Here is an 18,676-nt window from a genome sequence, read left to right as displayed (position 1 = left end):
CTAAAGAATGTCAAAGGTTTTTATGACTTTTAAAACCCATCCCCATCCCCCCCCCCCCCCCCCCCCCCCCCCCTCAGGTCTTGTTTAACCTTTCCTCAGGAAAGATAGTTTGGATGCATTTGGTTAACGGGCGAGCATATGCTTCCTCTCTTGAAGAGCACGAGAATACGACTGCAGAGGGCGTTAAGACTGTGAATATTCTCCTAACTTATTTGATATGGCATGACCCCTTTTAAACTGCTTGATGAAATTGTCTACTTAGGTATGTAAATTAATAACACTGAGGCCATGAACGCATAGCATTTTCAAAATAAAAAAAAATAAAAATGTTGTCAGCCGAGAAAGCAAATGCGGCCTAAGGTTGGTTCTGCGCCCACACACTGTATGTTTTCTTATTTACATAAAAGTCCTGAGTGATGGAGTGAGGAGCTTTATTATTCTAAATAGCAAAGAAAAATTAAAAAGGAAGAAAAGGAAGAAGAGAAACCGGGCCCAGTTTCCCCTTAAGCACCTGGAATGAAAATGAATTTATCATGGCATCACTTTCAGGGAAAAACCAGTCCAGACCAAAATCCAGCTGTGCATTTAAGAGTCGGGTGGGAGGGTGGGGGCACATCTTTGCATCCTGGTTTCGTGTTATGTTCAGATGTTAGGTCCGGATTTGTGAGTAGAGCAAAGCAGTCACACCTTGACTCGTGAGAAAGAAATAGGAAGTGGAGTGGCACTTTTGATCAAGCTGAGCAAAACCAAAAGCCCCCTCCCTCCCGTCTCCCCCACCTCCCTGCTGTAGTTTCAAGCTGTGTGGTCTTATCATGTGTGCCTTTCTCACTCCACTCATTTCAAGATATATATACATATATATGGTGTGTGTACACTCTGCAAACCTAGTTCAAATACCGCAGAAAACATTTGGTCTGGATCTATGTCTCTTTACGGGGTCGCCGGCGGGTGGGAGGGGTATATATGACATCGACGTGTCTTTTACATGCAGGTAAAGGTCCTTTTGTGACAGAGGTACACAACAGCAAGCTTTTGTTAGACGGCTAAAGAAACTGTGATCTTACTCTTGTTGATTCAGGTGACAAACTGCATGGACTGTTTCTGTGAAGGAATCTGAAGAACATCACCACCATCATCATCATCCCTAGATAATGCATCAGTGCAGGGCATTATTTTGAAAACAGGTGGAAGTCTCTGTATATATTTGTATTAAGAACAAACAGTGTTATTGTTGTTGTATTGAAGACAAGTTGAAAATGGTTTAAATAAAAAGGAGAAAAAAAAAATGTTTGTGACAAAGAAAAAAAACATCCACAGCCAAGGGTTGTCCTGCTAGCACATTTTTACAGAGATGAGCTATTTTTACTTGTGATTTTCTAGGCGATGATATTGATAAATCCTTTTAAGAAAGTACAAAACTTCCAAAATTACAAGCACTTCCACAACGATAGATTGTATGGTCAATTTTGTTACTTTTGTAGATGTGGTCCTTCCTTTGCTACTGCACCATTTTGTAAAGTGGGACAGGCCTTGGCTGTGTGTTCTCTGTTTTTTTCTTGAGCTCTTTAGTTTAATGTTTTTTTAGTGTTTTTTTTACTTTTTGGGGAGTAAAACACTGTAGATGGGCCGAATTTGTGACTGTGTGTTTGTGTACTTGTGTACATGTTCCCCTGTTCCTGTGTCAGTGTTATAAAGCAGAGAAGTGATGTCAGTTATTGTTGGGGTATGAACCATTTTAAATGTTCTCTATGAAAAACACAAATAAAGAATCATAGACAAGGAGCAGTCTGCGTCTCTCTCTCTCTCTCTCTCTCTCTCTCTCTCTCTCTCTCTCTCGCTCTGTCTCTCCCTCTCTCTTTCGCTCTCTCACACACACACACATACACACACCATCTCTGTCTCTCAAGCCCCCCTCTCTCTCTCTCTCTCTCTCTTATTCTTGAGGACCAGTTTGACTATGTGTGTATCTGTGTGTGTGTTTGTACTTGTCATGGACACTTGTCAAGCTGGTTCTCATAAAGATAGGTACAGTTGTGGCGGCTGCCGGGGTAGAGCGGACATCCTCTAACCAGAAGGCCTGTGGTTCGATCCCAGTCTTCCCCATCCGCATGCCGAAGTGTTCCTGGGCAAGATGCGGAACCCCGACTTCCCCCTGATATAAAAAAAATGCTGCAGATAGCTTTATTGTATGGCAATAAATTGGACCTAGTGCTTTGAGTGGTCATCAAGATTACAAAATAGCGCTATAATAAAAAAGGAGGTGTGTGTGTTTTCAAAATGTTAACACCGCACACTGGGGACATTTTTGCAGGTATCCACCTGGTTTGACATTAAATTTAGGTTAGAATTAGGTTCAGGTTAGAGATTTGGGATTTGCTTGTGGCTTTTTGTTTGGCTAAGAGTCTTGGGAATGTATTATGCCATAGAAGATGATCTTAAGGGTAGAAAGACAAACAGCACCGATCCATTAAATTGCCATCATGGCCCTAACAGCAGGGCATGTGCATGAGTAAAGTGAAGTACAGGCACATGCTCTGCACTGACACACTATGAGCAGGCAGTCAGATAACACACACTGCCCCCATGACTGGTAAACAAAATGGGGGACATGAGTGTTCTGCTAACATGTTGTTGCATGTAGTTGTGGCGCCGCACTGACATCTGCTGGACTACTTAGAGAACATGCGTGTTGAGTGCATGCAACAAGTTTTCATCATCCCAACTCAGCTTTCTGCATCTGTTGAAACTTTCTTTTTCTCCTTTTCCTGGAGCGAACATCCCAATCCCCCAGAGATTGTGAAATTCTCACAGCTCCAACATGGATCTTTCATTTCAACTTGTAACATGTTCCGAGTCTAAGCTGCTTGTGAAACATGAGCACTTTTTCTACGCTAATACTACTTAGCCTCGGTTTAAAAAGTTCATTAAGGAATATGTAGTATATAATCAGAAATCTAAAACCATAAAGCCATTAAAATTAAATCATGGTACAGGAACCCTCTTCAGGACAGGGCCTCAAGATGAAGTGATACAATAGGAGCAATCTAAGGCCCTTAACATCAGCAGATGTCACGTTCTTATGATGAAGTAATAACATTCTGGTAATAATGAAGAGGACTTCAGCCTACATCAGAATTATTCGTTGTGATGAGTGAGTTCTCCTGAACAGCTCTACAATATACTGTCACTGCTATGGTGCAGAAAGAATTTAGTAAACTTGTGTTCATCCTACCTGGTTTATCTGCAATAATTATTGTATTGTAAATAGTTTTCATAAGATGAAACTGAATTTGCTTTATTACTGTTCACGTGTGTGGTCTATATTAAGTTTAAATGATTTACTGAACTGCTTTAATTTATTCATAGATTGCATGTTGGCAACTTTAGAGGTCTGTTAAACGACAGACCCAACAGAACAAACAACAACAAAACAAATGTTTTGCTTTTACTTAGAGGAGAAATTGCCAAAAAGGAAGTGATTCTATGAATATCCCAGCCACGATGAAGATCTGCACCCGAGACACCCAAGAATGTAATACAATAAAAAAACGAAATCATCAAAATGATCTGTTGGTGATTTTGACATGTGGTTTGACCCAGGTGTTGACCACTGCTATAGTTTATCTGAGTCCATAGACTGGTGGCAAACTGACTGCTACAAAGCGCTGGATTCTTGTTTATTCAAGTACTTCTATACTCATATAGTACAAAATATTAGGCATATCACATGCCCTCATCGCACCAAATTTGACACTGCACTTCCCTGGGACGTGATCAATACACAAGAGTGAGGCCGAAAAGTGATCGATGTGTTCAACATACAGACACACAGATGTTTGTGAAATTAGTAGGTAGATACTTTTAAATGGATTTATAATATTGAGACCTTTATTTTATTTTCTTGGTAGGTTATAGTTAAATACATTTACTCTGTGTCAGGTGAGCAGTAAAACTGATAAACCAGTGAAGACTGTAATGACTGTATCACTTGGGCCTCCCCATCTTCCACCATTCTTTCCTCATTACCCCAGCCAGTTTTAAAACTTTCCATTGCCACCAGCTCCTTGCTAAATAATCTCCTTATGTGAGTTTCTCTATGTACCTACTACCAGCCTGTAGCACCCTTATGTCTGTGCCTGTCTGTCTGTTGATATGTTTTGATCTATTAATACATCTTTCGGAGAGATAATTAAGAAATGTTTCATAAACTCATCTTGAGGCAAAGGTGCTGTTGTCAGATCAGTGGGAAAAATCTCCCATATATACATTTAGCTTTTGATTAATATTCCTAACCTTCTTAACTGTATTTTAAACTCTGTACAACAGAGGACCAGGGCTAGGCGTTATTTCACCATACAATAGAAAAACTGTTAATCCAGGCTTTTTAATCAGGGTTGATGACTTGTCTACTAGTTGTCACCTGTTCAACCAAAGAAGAAAGTTACATAATACATAATATTGAGCCACAGAGATACAAATAAACACCAGAGGCTCAGTAAAGTGATAATGTTTCCAAAGAAAAAAATTATGAATAGTTTTTATCTAGTCAACTTCCTAGCAAAGTGCAGTAAAAAGAGAGCCACATTTTTGAGTGCAGTGGGTTGGCAGTGACCAAACTTTGCTTTTAAGACATCACCAGTTCTCCTGGAGAACTTGAAAAAGTTGTTCTGTGAACACTTTATTCTCCTCTTAAATGACTTTGTTCTGACTGCGGCTGCATGTTTGGGCACGTCGTCCTGCTACACAATGAACTCAGGGACCGGTCAGATTCCTCCCTGATGCTTCTGTGTGATTGACAAAAACCTAGAGGGCCTAAATCCTATTTGCACAATGCTTTATATTATTTATTTCCTATATGCAACCCTTCGACTGGTAAAAGCAATCCACTGTGAGACCCTGACCCCCCGACTGGAGGTATTCATGTATCATTCATATTGCTTTTAGACATTCCAGACTTTCTCTGCAGGGCCTTCATCTCCGCAGCAGAATTTAAACATTACGTCCTGTACCCCCCCCCCCCCCCCCCCTCTCACCTGACAGCTCGGAGATTCTGTTTTGTTCTGACTGCGTCTGAGCAGAGAATCTCCTGCTGCGTTGTTCATGTGTGACGGTTGTTTACATGATCGCTACCAGGCTCTGAAATTAAAGCAGCTAAATGAAATCCAGCAACCATCATCACCAGTACCTTCACTGAAGATATCTTCAGGAGTTTTACATGTGTACATGGGCAACTTGACTTGCTTTTTGACGACGCACGACCACTTAAGAGGCCTCTTTAGTTCTAGCTCAGGGGTTTTCAACTGGTTTTGTCCCAGGGACCACCATTCTAACTAGAAAGTAATCCGCGGCCCACTGATTTGCCTACGCGTGCACGTGCCTACGTGTGTGTGTGTGCGTGCGTGCGTGCATGTGGATAGAAGGAAGTTTAAACATTTTGTTTTCCATGTTGGTTTTATATAAAAACCTCAAACAAATCTAGAAAAATCTGTGTAAAAAACAACAAAAACGGTTGATTTTCAGTGCTTAAGAATATATTTTTTTTTTAATGCAGTTTGTAGTTGTACTGCATCTCAGAACCATATATACATCAATATATAATGTTCATGTCTTAAATGTACAGATATGTAGCTGACATGTTGAGAGAACATTAAAGTAACGGTGATCAATAACAATCAACATAAGCTGGTGCTACAACTGAATAGGGAAGATGACAAAGTAATTCAGAATATGTCACAAATGATAATCATACAATATCACACAAACAATTGAGGTCTACTTAAGTTTAATCTCATGGTCACCGGCAGCAAATCCCACCTACTTTGAATCCCCCTTCTGTTGTCCTGGAGTTTAAATTTCCCCAATCACATAATTAAATGTCCCCCTGCCCATCCACTACAGCCACACAAGCAGTGTGCAGAGTCGCGGGCTGACCGGCGCTGAAAAATGCGCGTCCGGTGTGAACAGCCAGGCGCCTCACTTTCCACCTTAAAACTATGAAATGAACTGAACTATGAACTACTTCAGATTTTAAATGATGAACTATGAACGTGAACTATTCATGTTTACTTGTATGAACTGAGCTTTGAACTAGTTCATGAGAGGTGTGAACGTGCACAACACTGCTGCTAGTGTTGGGGGGGAGGGTGGTGGGTGAGTAGTACTTCTGAGTGTGTGTGTCTTAGAGCTCTACTAAGAAATTGTTTCTCAACCAGCGAACGTGGTAAAGTGACTGTTATTGCAATTTATTGTTTTGGCTATTATGCCAATTTATTTTTCTTATTACTAAGTATATGTATTTCGCTCTTTTGTTTTATTTAATATGTTCATTATTAATTCTGCCCTTTTGGGCCTTCTTTTTGGGAAAATAAAAACTCCCATCATACAAACTACATCTCAAAGACCTCCTGAGAGTTTTTCTACCTAGCTCAACCGCTCTTCTACATCTACCTTTAACACGCATGCACAGGGGGAAACTACTGGCAGTTTCTAGCCCCAAGCCGGTTTCAAGGTTCCCCTCATCACCTTTATATTATTTTAGACATATTTTTCTTATTTTTCACGATATTCAAGAGTAATCTGGAAATGTGTTGAAACATCAAAGCGAATTTCGCGGACCCCCTGCAATGCCTTCGCGGACCACCAGGGGGCCGCGGACCCCTGGCTGAAAACCCCAGTTCTAGCTGACTAGTGGGAGGTTTCTTAACTGGCCTCTTGAATGAGAGAAACGTTTTCAAGAAACACATGGCAATGTGTTTTTTAAGTGCACATGTACCTCTCCTGAAGATACTATGACCTGAACCAGAAATCATGGCAGATTTCAGGGAGAGTTGGACAAAAGTACAGGTGAGGAATGATCACCCTGCAGGTAGACGCCTTTGTGAAGTGTGTACAGTAATGAAAGGCTGAAACACTCAATGACACAATGGCACATTACTGACGATGTGTCCACAACCTGATTCAGGTCAGGATAACCACACATAACTCTGAGAACCCCCACCTGTCATCATCAACCCCTCTCATCAACATGGCAAATCTTTTGAAAAGTGCTCAGCAGCTATTGGCACGAGGTACAGATTTTAACATCACTTTTAAATGTGAAGACAGGGTCGATATTAGGCCCCTGATTTCTAGTCTGAGGCCTACTGACCAGGGGAAAGCCTGTTTCCCACTGAGGCGCCTGGACACCGTTAAGGTCTTAAGAGTTTTTCAAGCTTCTTAGAGCACACAGGCTGACGTTAAGAGTAAGCTCAAACATATGGAGGACTCTGATTGCCTATTAAAAACAACACCGTAAACCTACACAAACATGACGAGATCCTTAAATATTGGGTTCATAAAGCTGTTCTGTTCACATGTGCCCGTGTCTGTTTAGTGCGAACATGTGGTCCGTCGTTTGTGAAAACCTGGTGACACGAGCCGCAGCTTGAAAAGTGGTGCGCGTCTATTTTAGTTATTAAGGTACAGGTGCATGGCGCGGAAAGAAAGGCTGAACACAAAGGTTGAAAGTTTAATGTCATTTATTATTATAAACGATTGAGTTGCTATAGACACAAGACATGAACAATTATAATGAAATGCAAACTTATACGTATGTTTCTCTCATAAAATGAAATCGAAGTCGTCTCAACTTCATTAGTTCATAACTTGCTTCAATTAGGGCCCGAGCACTTCCGGCGGAAGGCCCTATTGTATTTCGAAGGATTTGTATTTCCCTTTTTCAGGGTCTAGACATGCTCAAATTGTTACCAAAGTTTGCAGGGAATTCAAAACCCCAAAAAGTAATTGTATTCTGGAGTAATTTGAAATGGACGTGGAAAAATGGCCAAACAGCGGCATCTAAGGAAAAGCCCCTGAGTTAGCTTTCACCGATCTTCACTCAAATAGTAGCCCAGTTGTATCATGACCAGACAAACAAAAAAGGTCAGAGCTGCAATTGGAATTAAATAATATATTTCTTTAAATATGTAAGAGGTGACAAAGATATTCACCTCACTCATGCTCTCGGTTACCCTTATTGTCTGCATGTGAACTTTCAGAGGATTTAACCGTAGAGAAATTGAGACCATAACTGAAAAGTCTTGTTATTAAGGCATTCATAACTTACTCTAAGCTAAACCCTTTTAAATAGCATTTATTCAAAAATAAATCGTTAATAGGTCACCTAAGGAAAGGTCTTATTCCCAACAATTTACAAGTTAAAAAAGCAAGCCATGAATGCCATACTGAAAACTGAGCTTATTTTACATGTGATTATCTAAACATGGCTACAGTAAAATCTTCTGAAAGTTGACATATACACAGGAGGGTCATCATGAATAAGAGTGAGGTGAAACTTCTTTGTCCACTCTTAATAATTTGGGCAAATTACGTCCCACGTAACCACGGTGTCCTTCTGAAGCCACGTTGAGCTCCAACCAATCATCAGTCTTGTTGCTAAAACCTCATCCGCACGGTCAAAGGGCGTGAGCCAATCAGAGGCAGCGGTGTGGGCAGGTCCTCGCGCAAAGAACGTGGGCCACGCTCCCTCCTCCTGACCGTTATCTGTGCGTCCTTTGCGTGTGACGTCAGAGCGTCAGCTGGCCGAGTGTTTACATCCAGCAGTTGTGTTTGTGACGGACCCTCCTCTTGCTCCTCTTCCTCCTGTGTGCACCAGCAGCAGCTGAGAGGAGAAGCAGCGCAGACAGACAACACCTCCTCTCCTCAGGTAGGACTGAGCTGCGGGGCCGCAGGAGAAGCCGCGGGTTCGCTCGCTTTAACAACGACGCAACTCCGCCGTCTCCATTTCTCCTCTCGCCAGCGTCACGGACAATGCGGTAGCTACCGACGGCGTTGACCTTGCCGCGGTGTGCCAGTGGGCCAGCGGGTGTACCGTGTTGGTCCTGGTGGCTCACAGAGCCCCGCAGTGGGTTTTTTGCTTGCTGTTCAAAGTGGATCACCTGCGTGGCGCAGACCGCCGCGGCCGCAGCGCGGAGCGTGCTGTGGACGTGTGCGCGAAAACCATTGACTGTTTATGAAGAGGGTCACACTGAAGCCACAGCTCAGCTCGGACTCCACTTAGAGAGACCACGTCAGCGACAGAACAGACATGGAAAATCCGTGAAACCGTAAATGAACAGCGAAGCTATGATCTTAGTGTTTACAGGAAGTGTGTTCCCTTCTAAAACTCTCAGTTTGTCACAGAGCCACTCACAGCGCCCCCTGCAGTCATCCTGTGCTAATACTGTCCTAAAGAGGGAGAAGGGAGCTCACGCTGGATTTCGTTCCTCCTGGAAATGGGCACATCTTAAATACATTTTTTGTGCAATGCCCATATTCACAAATATAATATAATATAGGGCTTAACAAGATTCGAAATCATCTGCGCTTAACCCTCCACTAGAGTGAGGACATACAAAAAATCAAAGGAAAAAAGAAACTTCAGAGAGCTCATGTGAAGGATCCCTCAGGACGAACAGAGGTGTAATACATGTCACGTATAGCAGAGCAAATCAACACAATAACAATATTTACAATATTCATGAGAAAAAACGTGTTGAACATAAATTGAGAGGTGTATCAGTGTTTGAAGTATCTATACACAAGGAAAACCTAGATGAAGGGAGCAGCAATGATAATATAGAAGTATTTCTACTTTAAGAGACTTTAGGGACAACACGTAAGTCTGAGTTCTGGGAGAGTGGTGCTCCAGTGACAGGCTACTTTAACTCATCCAAGTGCCCTCAGAGGCAGCAGGAGGTCCAGACATTTGAATGCTCATAGAGCTTTGTTCTTTTACAGCCTCATGGCTGTGGCCAGCATTTGGCCGCTCTGTGATCTCTGTCTGTGGCGTTGTGATCTCTGTCTGTGTTGTTGCTTTTGACACATCTCTGAACTACAGTTACAGCAGCAGTCTTACCTGCATCTTTGCTCTGCCACCAAAAGCCTTCTTTAGGCCTCCAGATTCGGCTGAGCCGGTGCACACAGTGACCCTTGTGTGCGATTAATAATGCCAATCTCTACCACTCCATGGTGTTTGTCAAATCAGACATGTTTTTGCATTTTAAGTCATTGTTATGTAGTTCTTTATGAATATGTTAAGGTTAAAGGAGACATGTGGAAATTTGAGGAGTGCAACAAAAGATTGTTTTCAGTATTGAACATAATAGTGAATAGTGAAGACAATTTAATTGTGTTCTTCTGTGCCCAGGGTGATGTCTTCATACTGATCAAAACCTTTAGATATTTCCTTTTCTGAGAAAAAGCTCTGAAAAGGACGTGAACAGTCTTCGGATTTACGTGCTGTACTGTAACATCTGAAGTTTCGCAATCCTGAAATGTCCTTTCAATGATACATTTTGTTTAAAAGCAATTGAACAAACAAGTTAAATTAAAACCAAAACAGGCCACTATGGGATATACAGCTCTCACGTAAAGTGTGTGTTCCCTGGTACCTGTGCAGGTCGCAGAATGGTCGTCACTGTGGGATACTGAACCTTCTCTTTGTATTCAGTCAGGATGGGTGGAGCTGTGAGTGCCGGCGAGGACAACGATGACCTGATTGACAACCTGAAGGAGGCTTATTACATCCGCTCAGACCTGGTGGAGCGAGCTTTTCGAGCCATCGATCGGGCGGACTATTACCTGGAAGAATACCGGGACAACGCTTATAAGGTGAGCAAATTTGAAGAAAAAAAACACCACACACACGGCCCTCTGTTTGTGGTAAAACTCTGGATTTGTTGGTCACTGGTTTTTCATGATGTTTTTAAATGGAACAGCTGTGGTGATTGTGATTGGCTGTAAGATTTTATGGGTGTTAATGGAAGCTTATACTATTGTGCTGGTTAGGACTTGGCATGGCGCCATGGAAACATCCACCTGTCGGCTCCGTGTATCTACTCTGAGGTGATGGAGGCTCTGGATCTGCACCCCGGCCTGTCCTTCCTCAACCTGGGCAGTGGGACTGGCTACCTCAGCACCATGGTTGGCCTCATTCTGGGTATGTTCAGCATCCTTTATTTCAACTCTGCCAATTTCATTCATGTGCAGGGGTTGTTATAGCTTGACAAAGTGGAGCCCACCACCCTCTCAGAGCTTACGTTTTGGTTGTAAGTAAATAGGAAGTATGATGGTGATATTGAATCAGAGAGTTGGCTGTGGGTTACAACTGGAGCCCTGTTGTTTAGGATTATATATGCTAACATTCAGTCAAGTTAGCACCATTGAAAGTATGTGGAGGTATTAACGAACAAAGCTGCTGCTGCTTGTTAAATCTTGTGCAGCGTCACCGGCCCCATGCACAACTGGTATTAACATGTGTTTTTTTTTATCTGATCACAAGTGGATAGCTCTCAGGGCTTTCGTTCACACCTGGCATTAAAATGTGGTCCCACATGCGTGTCGTGATCAGATCTGTGTGTTACTGTGAAGGTTACAGGTATACACTGATTCACTGAGCATCGGGCACTATTTTTCAATTTTCCAATATAATTCCAGTTGATTTGTTAATAGTAATATTTTTGCCAATAATGAGGCTGAACCTGCGAGTTAGTTCTGCAGTCAGGTAGAGTTCTCCACAGCCACTGTTCACATGACCTCTCATAAACTCTACCTCCACATCACCTTCCAGCATTAGGCTCTGAGAGCCCGTTCAGACCTGGTATTAACATCTGTCCTGAGTGATCCAATCAAAGTGGACAGTACATGTGTGAACGCATCTGAACGCGTCCTGAGATCCGATCCCTCTGTGGTTTGAAGCTGGGCTGGGACGCATGTGGCCACATTCTCGTGAAATCTCAGCCTTAGTGAAAGAGTGAAGAAGTGCCTTGACATAATGTATGTTGTGATTTTGTGCAATACAAATGAAATTGAATTGAACTCTTTTTGCTTTGTAAACACAAATGCTTCCTGGGCCACATATGAAGGTCCGCCTACTCTTCTGACGTCCTCTGAACTACTACAGCTCCACAATGAATCAAATGTATTTTTATGCTTCTCAGTCTCCAAGCAGCGACGGACGACGTCCACAATTTCAGCACTGTCAACCGCATAATGATTCATATTTTCTTTCAAATGGGTCAAACTGTAGTCCATAGCAGAGCTGTACACAGCTCATTGATTAATTCAGCCCCTCCTGACTTTGCTTGCTCTCTTGCTTGCAGCAACACACACAGACACTAAAACACAGTGACAATGGACACATCTGTGAACTCAAGTTATGTAAAAACAACATTATTCAAATGACATGCATGATTGTCTGCATATAGAGCAAGATCCAATCCCAAATGGTGACAAGTGACACATTCAGGACATGTTATTTGCTAACATACGCATTTAGAGCTGTTCTCTTGTGACTGGATCTCTCAGGATGGATGTTTTACACCTGGTCAACAGTCTACCTTACCTGGGGATGGGGGCTACAGATGGGCTGTGCTTGTGGCACTGAAAATACTTTCATTTAAATATCCCCAGACTGCTCTCACAGCTTGGTAAAACAGTTTCTCCTCCTGGTCCTGAAATGAGCTGCAAAATACCACGTCCAATCCCAATCACAACACTTCCTTCCCTTTAAAATGTGTAAAGAAGTTTTACTAGCTGTCCTAAAGGATCCATGTCCTTAACTTAGATCCCCGTAGTAGCCTGTATGCTCTATTTGTTTGCTATTTCCAGTATGTTTCATTATTAAAACCAAGGATAAAAAAAATTATGATTTATAGTAAAATATATTTCAAACTCCAATGGCGCAGGCAGCACAATGGCTGCATTTGTGTGAGACTGGCCTCAGCGTGCACGAGTACTTGAAATTATTTTGTTAATCTGAAAAAAACATTGTTGTACAATTTGATTAATATAAATAAAAGACATCTGTCCTGAGAGATCCCAAGTGGTCAGTGCTAAGTACAGGTTTGAATGCACCTTAATGCATCCTGGGCCACATATGAAGGACCAACTACTTAGATGATTTTCCTGACCTGATTCAGTTTAAACCTGTATGGTTTTAACATATTGTTATTGTTGCTTCTCAGTGTCCATACATTGATTTGTTTGTAGCCGACACAATTTCCTTCTTCACAGCTGCACACATTCATTCATATAACCTCTTGTGACTCCGCTTGCTCTTTCTCACACACACACACTCACACACACACACACACACACACACCCACACCAACATAGTCATCAGACACATTTGTAAACTCAACTGAGTAAAAACAGCATCATTTAGTCTTCATGAACACAATAGCAGTCTTTATTTGTCTATAGAGTGGGGAAGAGAGATCGGATCACAAATGGTAAAACTTTAAACTGACCACTTGTGATTCACGCCTTAAATAAAAGCGCTATCACTCATAACCTACAAGCATGTCTTCGTGTCCATGTTAATGTGGTTCAGATAAAACTGTGGAGTGTGTTGTGCCAACAGGACCTTTTGGGGTGAACCACGGCATCGAGCTGCACGCAGATGTGATCGAGTACGCTTACCAGAAGCTCGACTCCTTCATCAAAACCAGCGATAGCTTTGACAAGTAGGTCTCCGTTATTTTTTTCTTTTTTTCTCGTTTTTCCCCCCCTGGTGTGTTTAGTGTTTTCCATTGTTCCTGTGTCTCTTTTTAGGTTTGAGTTCTGTGAGCCATCCTTTGTTGTGGGCAACTGTTTGGAGATTCCTCCAGAGAGCCGTCAGTATGACAGGGTGTACTGCGGTGCTGGGGTGCAGAAGGAGCACGAGGATTACATGAAGAACCTGCTAAAGTTAGGGGGCATCCTGGTGATGCCTCTTGAGGAAAAGGTTGGTGTACCCCTCTCCCCGCAGCAGATATGTATTTCTTAACCTGTGTGTCCAAGTGATAACTGCTTAAAGTCCCCCTTGAATTCAATCAAGCTGCAGCAAATTTCACACTCCAGAGCAGGACCGGCAGCACTCCTGCAGCTCTCGGCGAAAAATGATTATACCGCCCCTCTATGTGCAACGTAGCATACCAGTCTTGTTGCGTTGTACTGTGGAGGTAGTTTTTACCGACAGTGGTTCATCCTCCTTACTAACACTCTCTGGATCAGTGTTGTGCCAGTTCACACTTAAAATGTCCATAGTTCATTTAAAAGAAATTTGAACTATGAGAGCAGGTCAGCAGGAGAGTGGAGGGAGGACACAGGAAACTCCAGCACGACTGAGGACTGGAGTGGCGTCTGGTCTGGATGGTGGATCGTGGTCTGGATGGTTGCTGACCATGGACTGTGATTGCAGCGGGACTGCTTGGCATGCCATGTTGGGTTGTCCTTGGGGATGTTTACCCTCATCAAATGCTGCTAAAAACTTTAATCTTGATGATGTTTTCCTACACGTGGCATCTATTGCACTTCTGTCCGTCCTGGGAGAGGGATCCCTCACATGTGGCTCTCTCTGAGGTTTCTACGTATTTTTACCCTGTTAAAAGGGTTTTTAGTAGTTTTTCCTTACTCTTGCTGAGGGTTAAGGACAGAGGATGTCACACCCTGTTAAAGCCCTATGAGACGAATTGTAATTTGTGAATATGGGCTATACAAATAAAATTTGATTGATTGATTATTACAATCCAACCTTCTGATCCTGAAGCAGCAGTGGACCAGAGAGAAACTCTGTGATGTCACTGTGGGTGTCGCTCTGAGCGAGTAAGTGGGGGCGGCACCTTGGCAGTCTATGTGTGTGCTGTCTGGGAGGACACACACAAACATTTTCTCCTACTCCTGGTATTTCACATAGTGGCCTATATGATGATGACAACCAATAATGTTAGCGGCGTTCACTCCAGTGAGAGCGTTCAAGTTCATCATTTGTAAATTGTTTCGTGCAGTTTAGCGTTCACAAAATGTATGAACGCGTTCATGCACAACACAGCCCGGGATCAATATATTTTAACAATAGTCAAATCTTTTTAATGCGCAACCAGATCATTTCAGTAGTTTAGACATGCTGCAGTAAGATTTTTTATTTTATCGCCCGATCGGTTTTCTTATTGCATCAGCAGCTTGTCCCGCCTTTACAGCCGTCGCCTAGCAACCGAGCTACAGGCAAAAAGTTGTTTGGTTGTTCACCATTATCTGTTGGGTTGAGTACTTTTATTTAAAAGTTAATTTACTTTTTCGTCACACTTGCTGCCACCATTACCACTGAAACCACATCCTTCCACCAAGTTTTGTTCCATTCAGCTGTTTTTGTGTTATCCTACCCAGAAAACAACGTAAGCTTCATTCAGGATTGGGTCCAGACTATTTACTGTCTCGTGTGCCCCTCAGCACAGACCGTCAGTAGGGAATCAGTCTGTTGGTTGGTGAATGTATTGTATATCTACTTCATTAGAGAAGACGGTGAAGAGGGACAATTTCATAAAATCACACAATCTGCAGGACTGGCCTCAAAAGTAGTTGATGAATGTCTTCAAGATCAGAATCTTCAGATCGTCCGCACATATATTATTGTTATTTTCTGTTTGATAGGTGCTTCTCTTTTTAATATGTTATTGGCTTTTATTGTTGTTATATTTTGTGGACAGTGCTCAAAACAGCAAAACTTGTGGGACTGACCAACTTATGGAGCACACACACCGATGATATGGACTCTAAATGCAAAGCAGTTTGTGAAGTCTGTGGAACAAATCAATTGAGAAAATAATTAAAGTAAAAGGTTTCATCCTGTCGTATTTTCTGCAGTTGACCAAGATCACTCGTACAGGGGCGAACAGCTGGGAGACCAAGAAGATCATCTCTGTGTCCTTTGCTCCTCTGGTGCTCCCTAAACACAGCACAAATGGCAAACCCAAGACTGTCCCCCTGCGTGAGTCCCATTTCAAGCTTTATTTAAATTAAAACTACAGCTAATTATGAATATCATGACATCTGTTATTAACTCCTGGGTCTTTTTCTGCCTTCTTCTGCTTCTCAACTCTGCAGCCAGGTATGAGGTACGGACGTTACAGGAGCTGGCTCGTATCTGCATCCGCCACACCCTCAGAGTGACCACAGACGGAGGAGACAACCAGTCACGTGGCCAGGGCTCCTCTTTCAGCGTGGGTCGGGGTCTGGCAGTAGCTGGACTCCATAAGTACGGCCCTCGATTCAAGCGCCGGCGCGTCCACCGGCGCCACTGCAACATCCAGGTGGTCACTCCCCTGGACAGCAACAACAACCAGGGAGGGAGAGTGGCAGACGAGGAGGAGGGGGCGGGGGAGAGGGAGGCCAGGCGGCAGACGAGAGGGAGCAGGAGGGGGTTGAGAGGAGCGGTGGCGGAAGAAGAGGAGACGGTCGTGGAGGAAGACGAGGAGGAGCAGGAGGAAGAGGAGGAGGAGGAGAAGGAAACTGGGGAGCTCCTGCGACCCCAGCCAGTCGTGAACATCCTTAGGGAGAGGATACTGGGCCTGCCACTGCCCGAGCCTCTGAAGATGTACCTGCTGTTCTATAGAGAGAAATGAGCCACAGATCTGGAGTCCAGAGAACCACCCAGCAGGAGCTGAAGCCTCTGTTACAGCCCCTGCCCCGCCTGCACAAGGCAGGACAACATGCCCCCTACCCTACTGAAACCTAGCCCCACCATGGGTCTCTCTCTCTTTCACCTGTCTCCATCATCCATTTTCTGTCCCTGTTTCCGCTCTGCCTCCCGCTGTTCGTTACCTCAATTAGTACACCTTAAAGAGTCAGTTACTTTCTCCGGGGGAGGGGTGCGGGGAGGCTATGCTAATCTGGGAATAGAAATGAAATAGGAAATAAGTACGTACACGGTTTTCTGAATTAGCTCTGCAGCTCTTTGTAACTCATTTAGTGAAATCAATCACTGCCTGACAGCAGCTCGACAGCCCACAGCAGCCTGAGTGTCCTCTGCTTATAAGAGGGGAAGCCAGTGGTGCAGAGAGGGAGCTCCATAATTGTCTACAGTATCGGAACAGACATTGCTACAGAGTTCAAACACTGCAGCAACAGACAGACAGAGCAGCTAAGAGGGCTCAGGGCTTCACTAGAGGGAACTCCAGCTGTCCCCCGAGCTGGATGTCAATTGTACAAGGTGTGTGGAAGCTGCTTTGTCCACAGGAGGAGGTGCTGTAATCTCAACTAATGGGTCTTGGTGTCATTTCTGAACAGAAAAATGTAGAGTAGTGTAAGGCTCAAGTTTTGTGGGCTAAGAAATTGTGCATTCAAAGTTTGGAGGATGTGAAAAGTGATTTTTGTCTTTTGACTTTATTGAAGCTGCAGCTCGTGACCACGATGGCAGTTGTGATTATTTCCGGTGATTTCAAAGCAAAAAGAGGGAGCTTTACCTCGAGCCCTCTTCACTTAGATCGTCTGCTTTTCGAAGTCGCTTCAAGCATTTCATGAGACCAGTAAACATGACAGAAGTTCAGTTTTCCCTTTTTCTATGCACGTGTTTCATTGTACGGGCGTCCAAATCATTGCGTGTCTTTCTCTACATCCCACTGTGTTCTCTGAAACCTGAGAGAATAACCAGAAAAGAGTGCTTACTCACTTATATTCCAATCTACATACAGTAAATAAACCAGCATGACGATTACACAATAATTGTTTTCGATGATGACAGTGTCCAAGTTTTCTCTCACTGTGCTCACCCATTTTTCTTTTTTTTGTAAAATCTTGATTTTTGAATTTTTGGGACTTGAAGTGTCGTGTACATTTTGTAAATGTGTGTATGTTTTGTTCTGTGAAATGCGAAAAACATGAAAATACTTTGACAGATAGTACAAGTTTCATTTAATTAATATTTTCTCTCGTAGTTTATAGTTCGATGGGGCATTATTCCTTTGTACCTTTTTGCTTTTGTACAAAAGTTTCCATTCCCTTCTGTGCCAAAATGAGGTTGCATGGACTAAATTCTTGAAGAGTGAATTCTTGAGGACACAGCAAAACATTAGGAAGTCCTTCATTTGAAGAGAGAAGCTGACAGTTTGCTGGCGTCTTATCATTTCTAAAAACTGCTCCACCACCATTCAAACAACCTTTTCATGTTCTTGCGAAGCATCAGATTTCTCCCATTTAAAAGTTTGTATGCTTGTTGAATAGCAGAGTGATCTTTGCAGCCTGTTATCATTAACATGTGGATGTGACAGGAGGGATTTGAAATACATGCAGCTGTATATCCCTAAAAAAAATCCAACACTGACTGAATGGGAGGATTGAGTCCAGAAACAGGCCTGAGAGTAACATCATGCTTCACTGCTGCTGGGGCGTGTATTTAAACCATTCCCTTATCAACATTGGTACCATTAATGTTTGGTTGTTGTGCAGTTGTATTTCTTTGCTGAATGTAAACGATCATGATATTTTTGGCACTAAACAAGGTTTTGGTGCAAATGGCTTGTTTTTAAGACTGAGCTGTATGATTGAGCTGATAATAAACTCCATTATATAAAAGAAGGTGTAGGTGGAAATTAACTCATGAGTTTAGTGAAGGCTCCAGCTGCTGTTTTCAGTATGGATCCATTCACACATATCGTCTCCTCTTGGTCTAACACAAGAAAATAAGCTTCAGAAGATTTATAAATGTGGTTGTGAAAATGAATGGTACTTAAGGAAACTATTGAAATCGGTACAGTAGACCACTGGTAGGTGTAAAATGTGCATTATCATGAGGATGGAGCTGCTTCACGGTTGTGAGTGAGACTTCTCATTGAGCGATGTGTACTGTTGCCAGCAAATAACCATATAAACAATTCACTTT

The 18,676-nt window shown here is 42.8% G+C and overlaps 1 protein-coding gene across 1 annotated transcript; it reads left to right on the top strand.

Moving 5' to 3' along the window:
* Positions 1-8,543: 8,543 nt before the first annotated feature.
* LOC128442405 (protein-L-isoaspartate O-methyltransferase domain-containing protein 2) lies at positions 8,544-18,372 on the top strand. The gene is made up of 7 exons (XM_053424846.1): positions 8,544-8,704; positions 10,490-10,650; positions 10,828-10,978; positions 13,403-13,505; positions 13,594-13,765; positions 15,664-15,787; positions 15,904-18,372. The coding sequence occupies exons 2-7, from the start codon at positions 10,495-10,497 to the stop codon at positions 16,419-16,421; spliced, it is 1,224 nt and encodes a 407-aa protein (XP_053280821.1). The 5' UTR covers positions 8,544-8,704; positions 10,490-10,494; the 3' UTR covers positions 16,422-18,372.
* Positions 18,373-18,676: the final 304 nt, after the last annotated feature.

This window comes from Pleuronectes platessa, chromosome 6 (assembly GCF_947347685.1).
Source record: "Pleuronectes platessa chromosome 6, fPlePla1.1, whole genome shotgun sequence".
Classification (NCBI taxonomy): Eukaryota; Metazoa; Chordata; class Actinopteri; order Pleuronectiformes; family Pleuronectidae; genus Pleuronectes; species Pleuronectes platessa.
The sequence above is the reverse complement of the archived record's forward strand: the minus strand, read 5'-3'. Positions and strand labels throughout refer to the sequence as shown.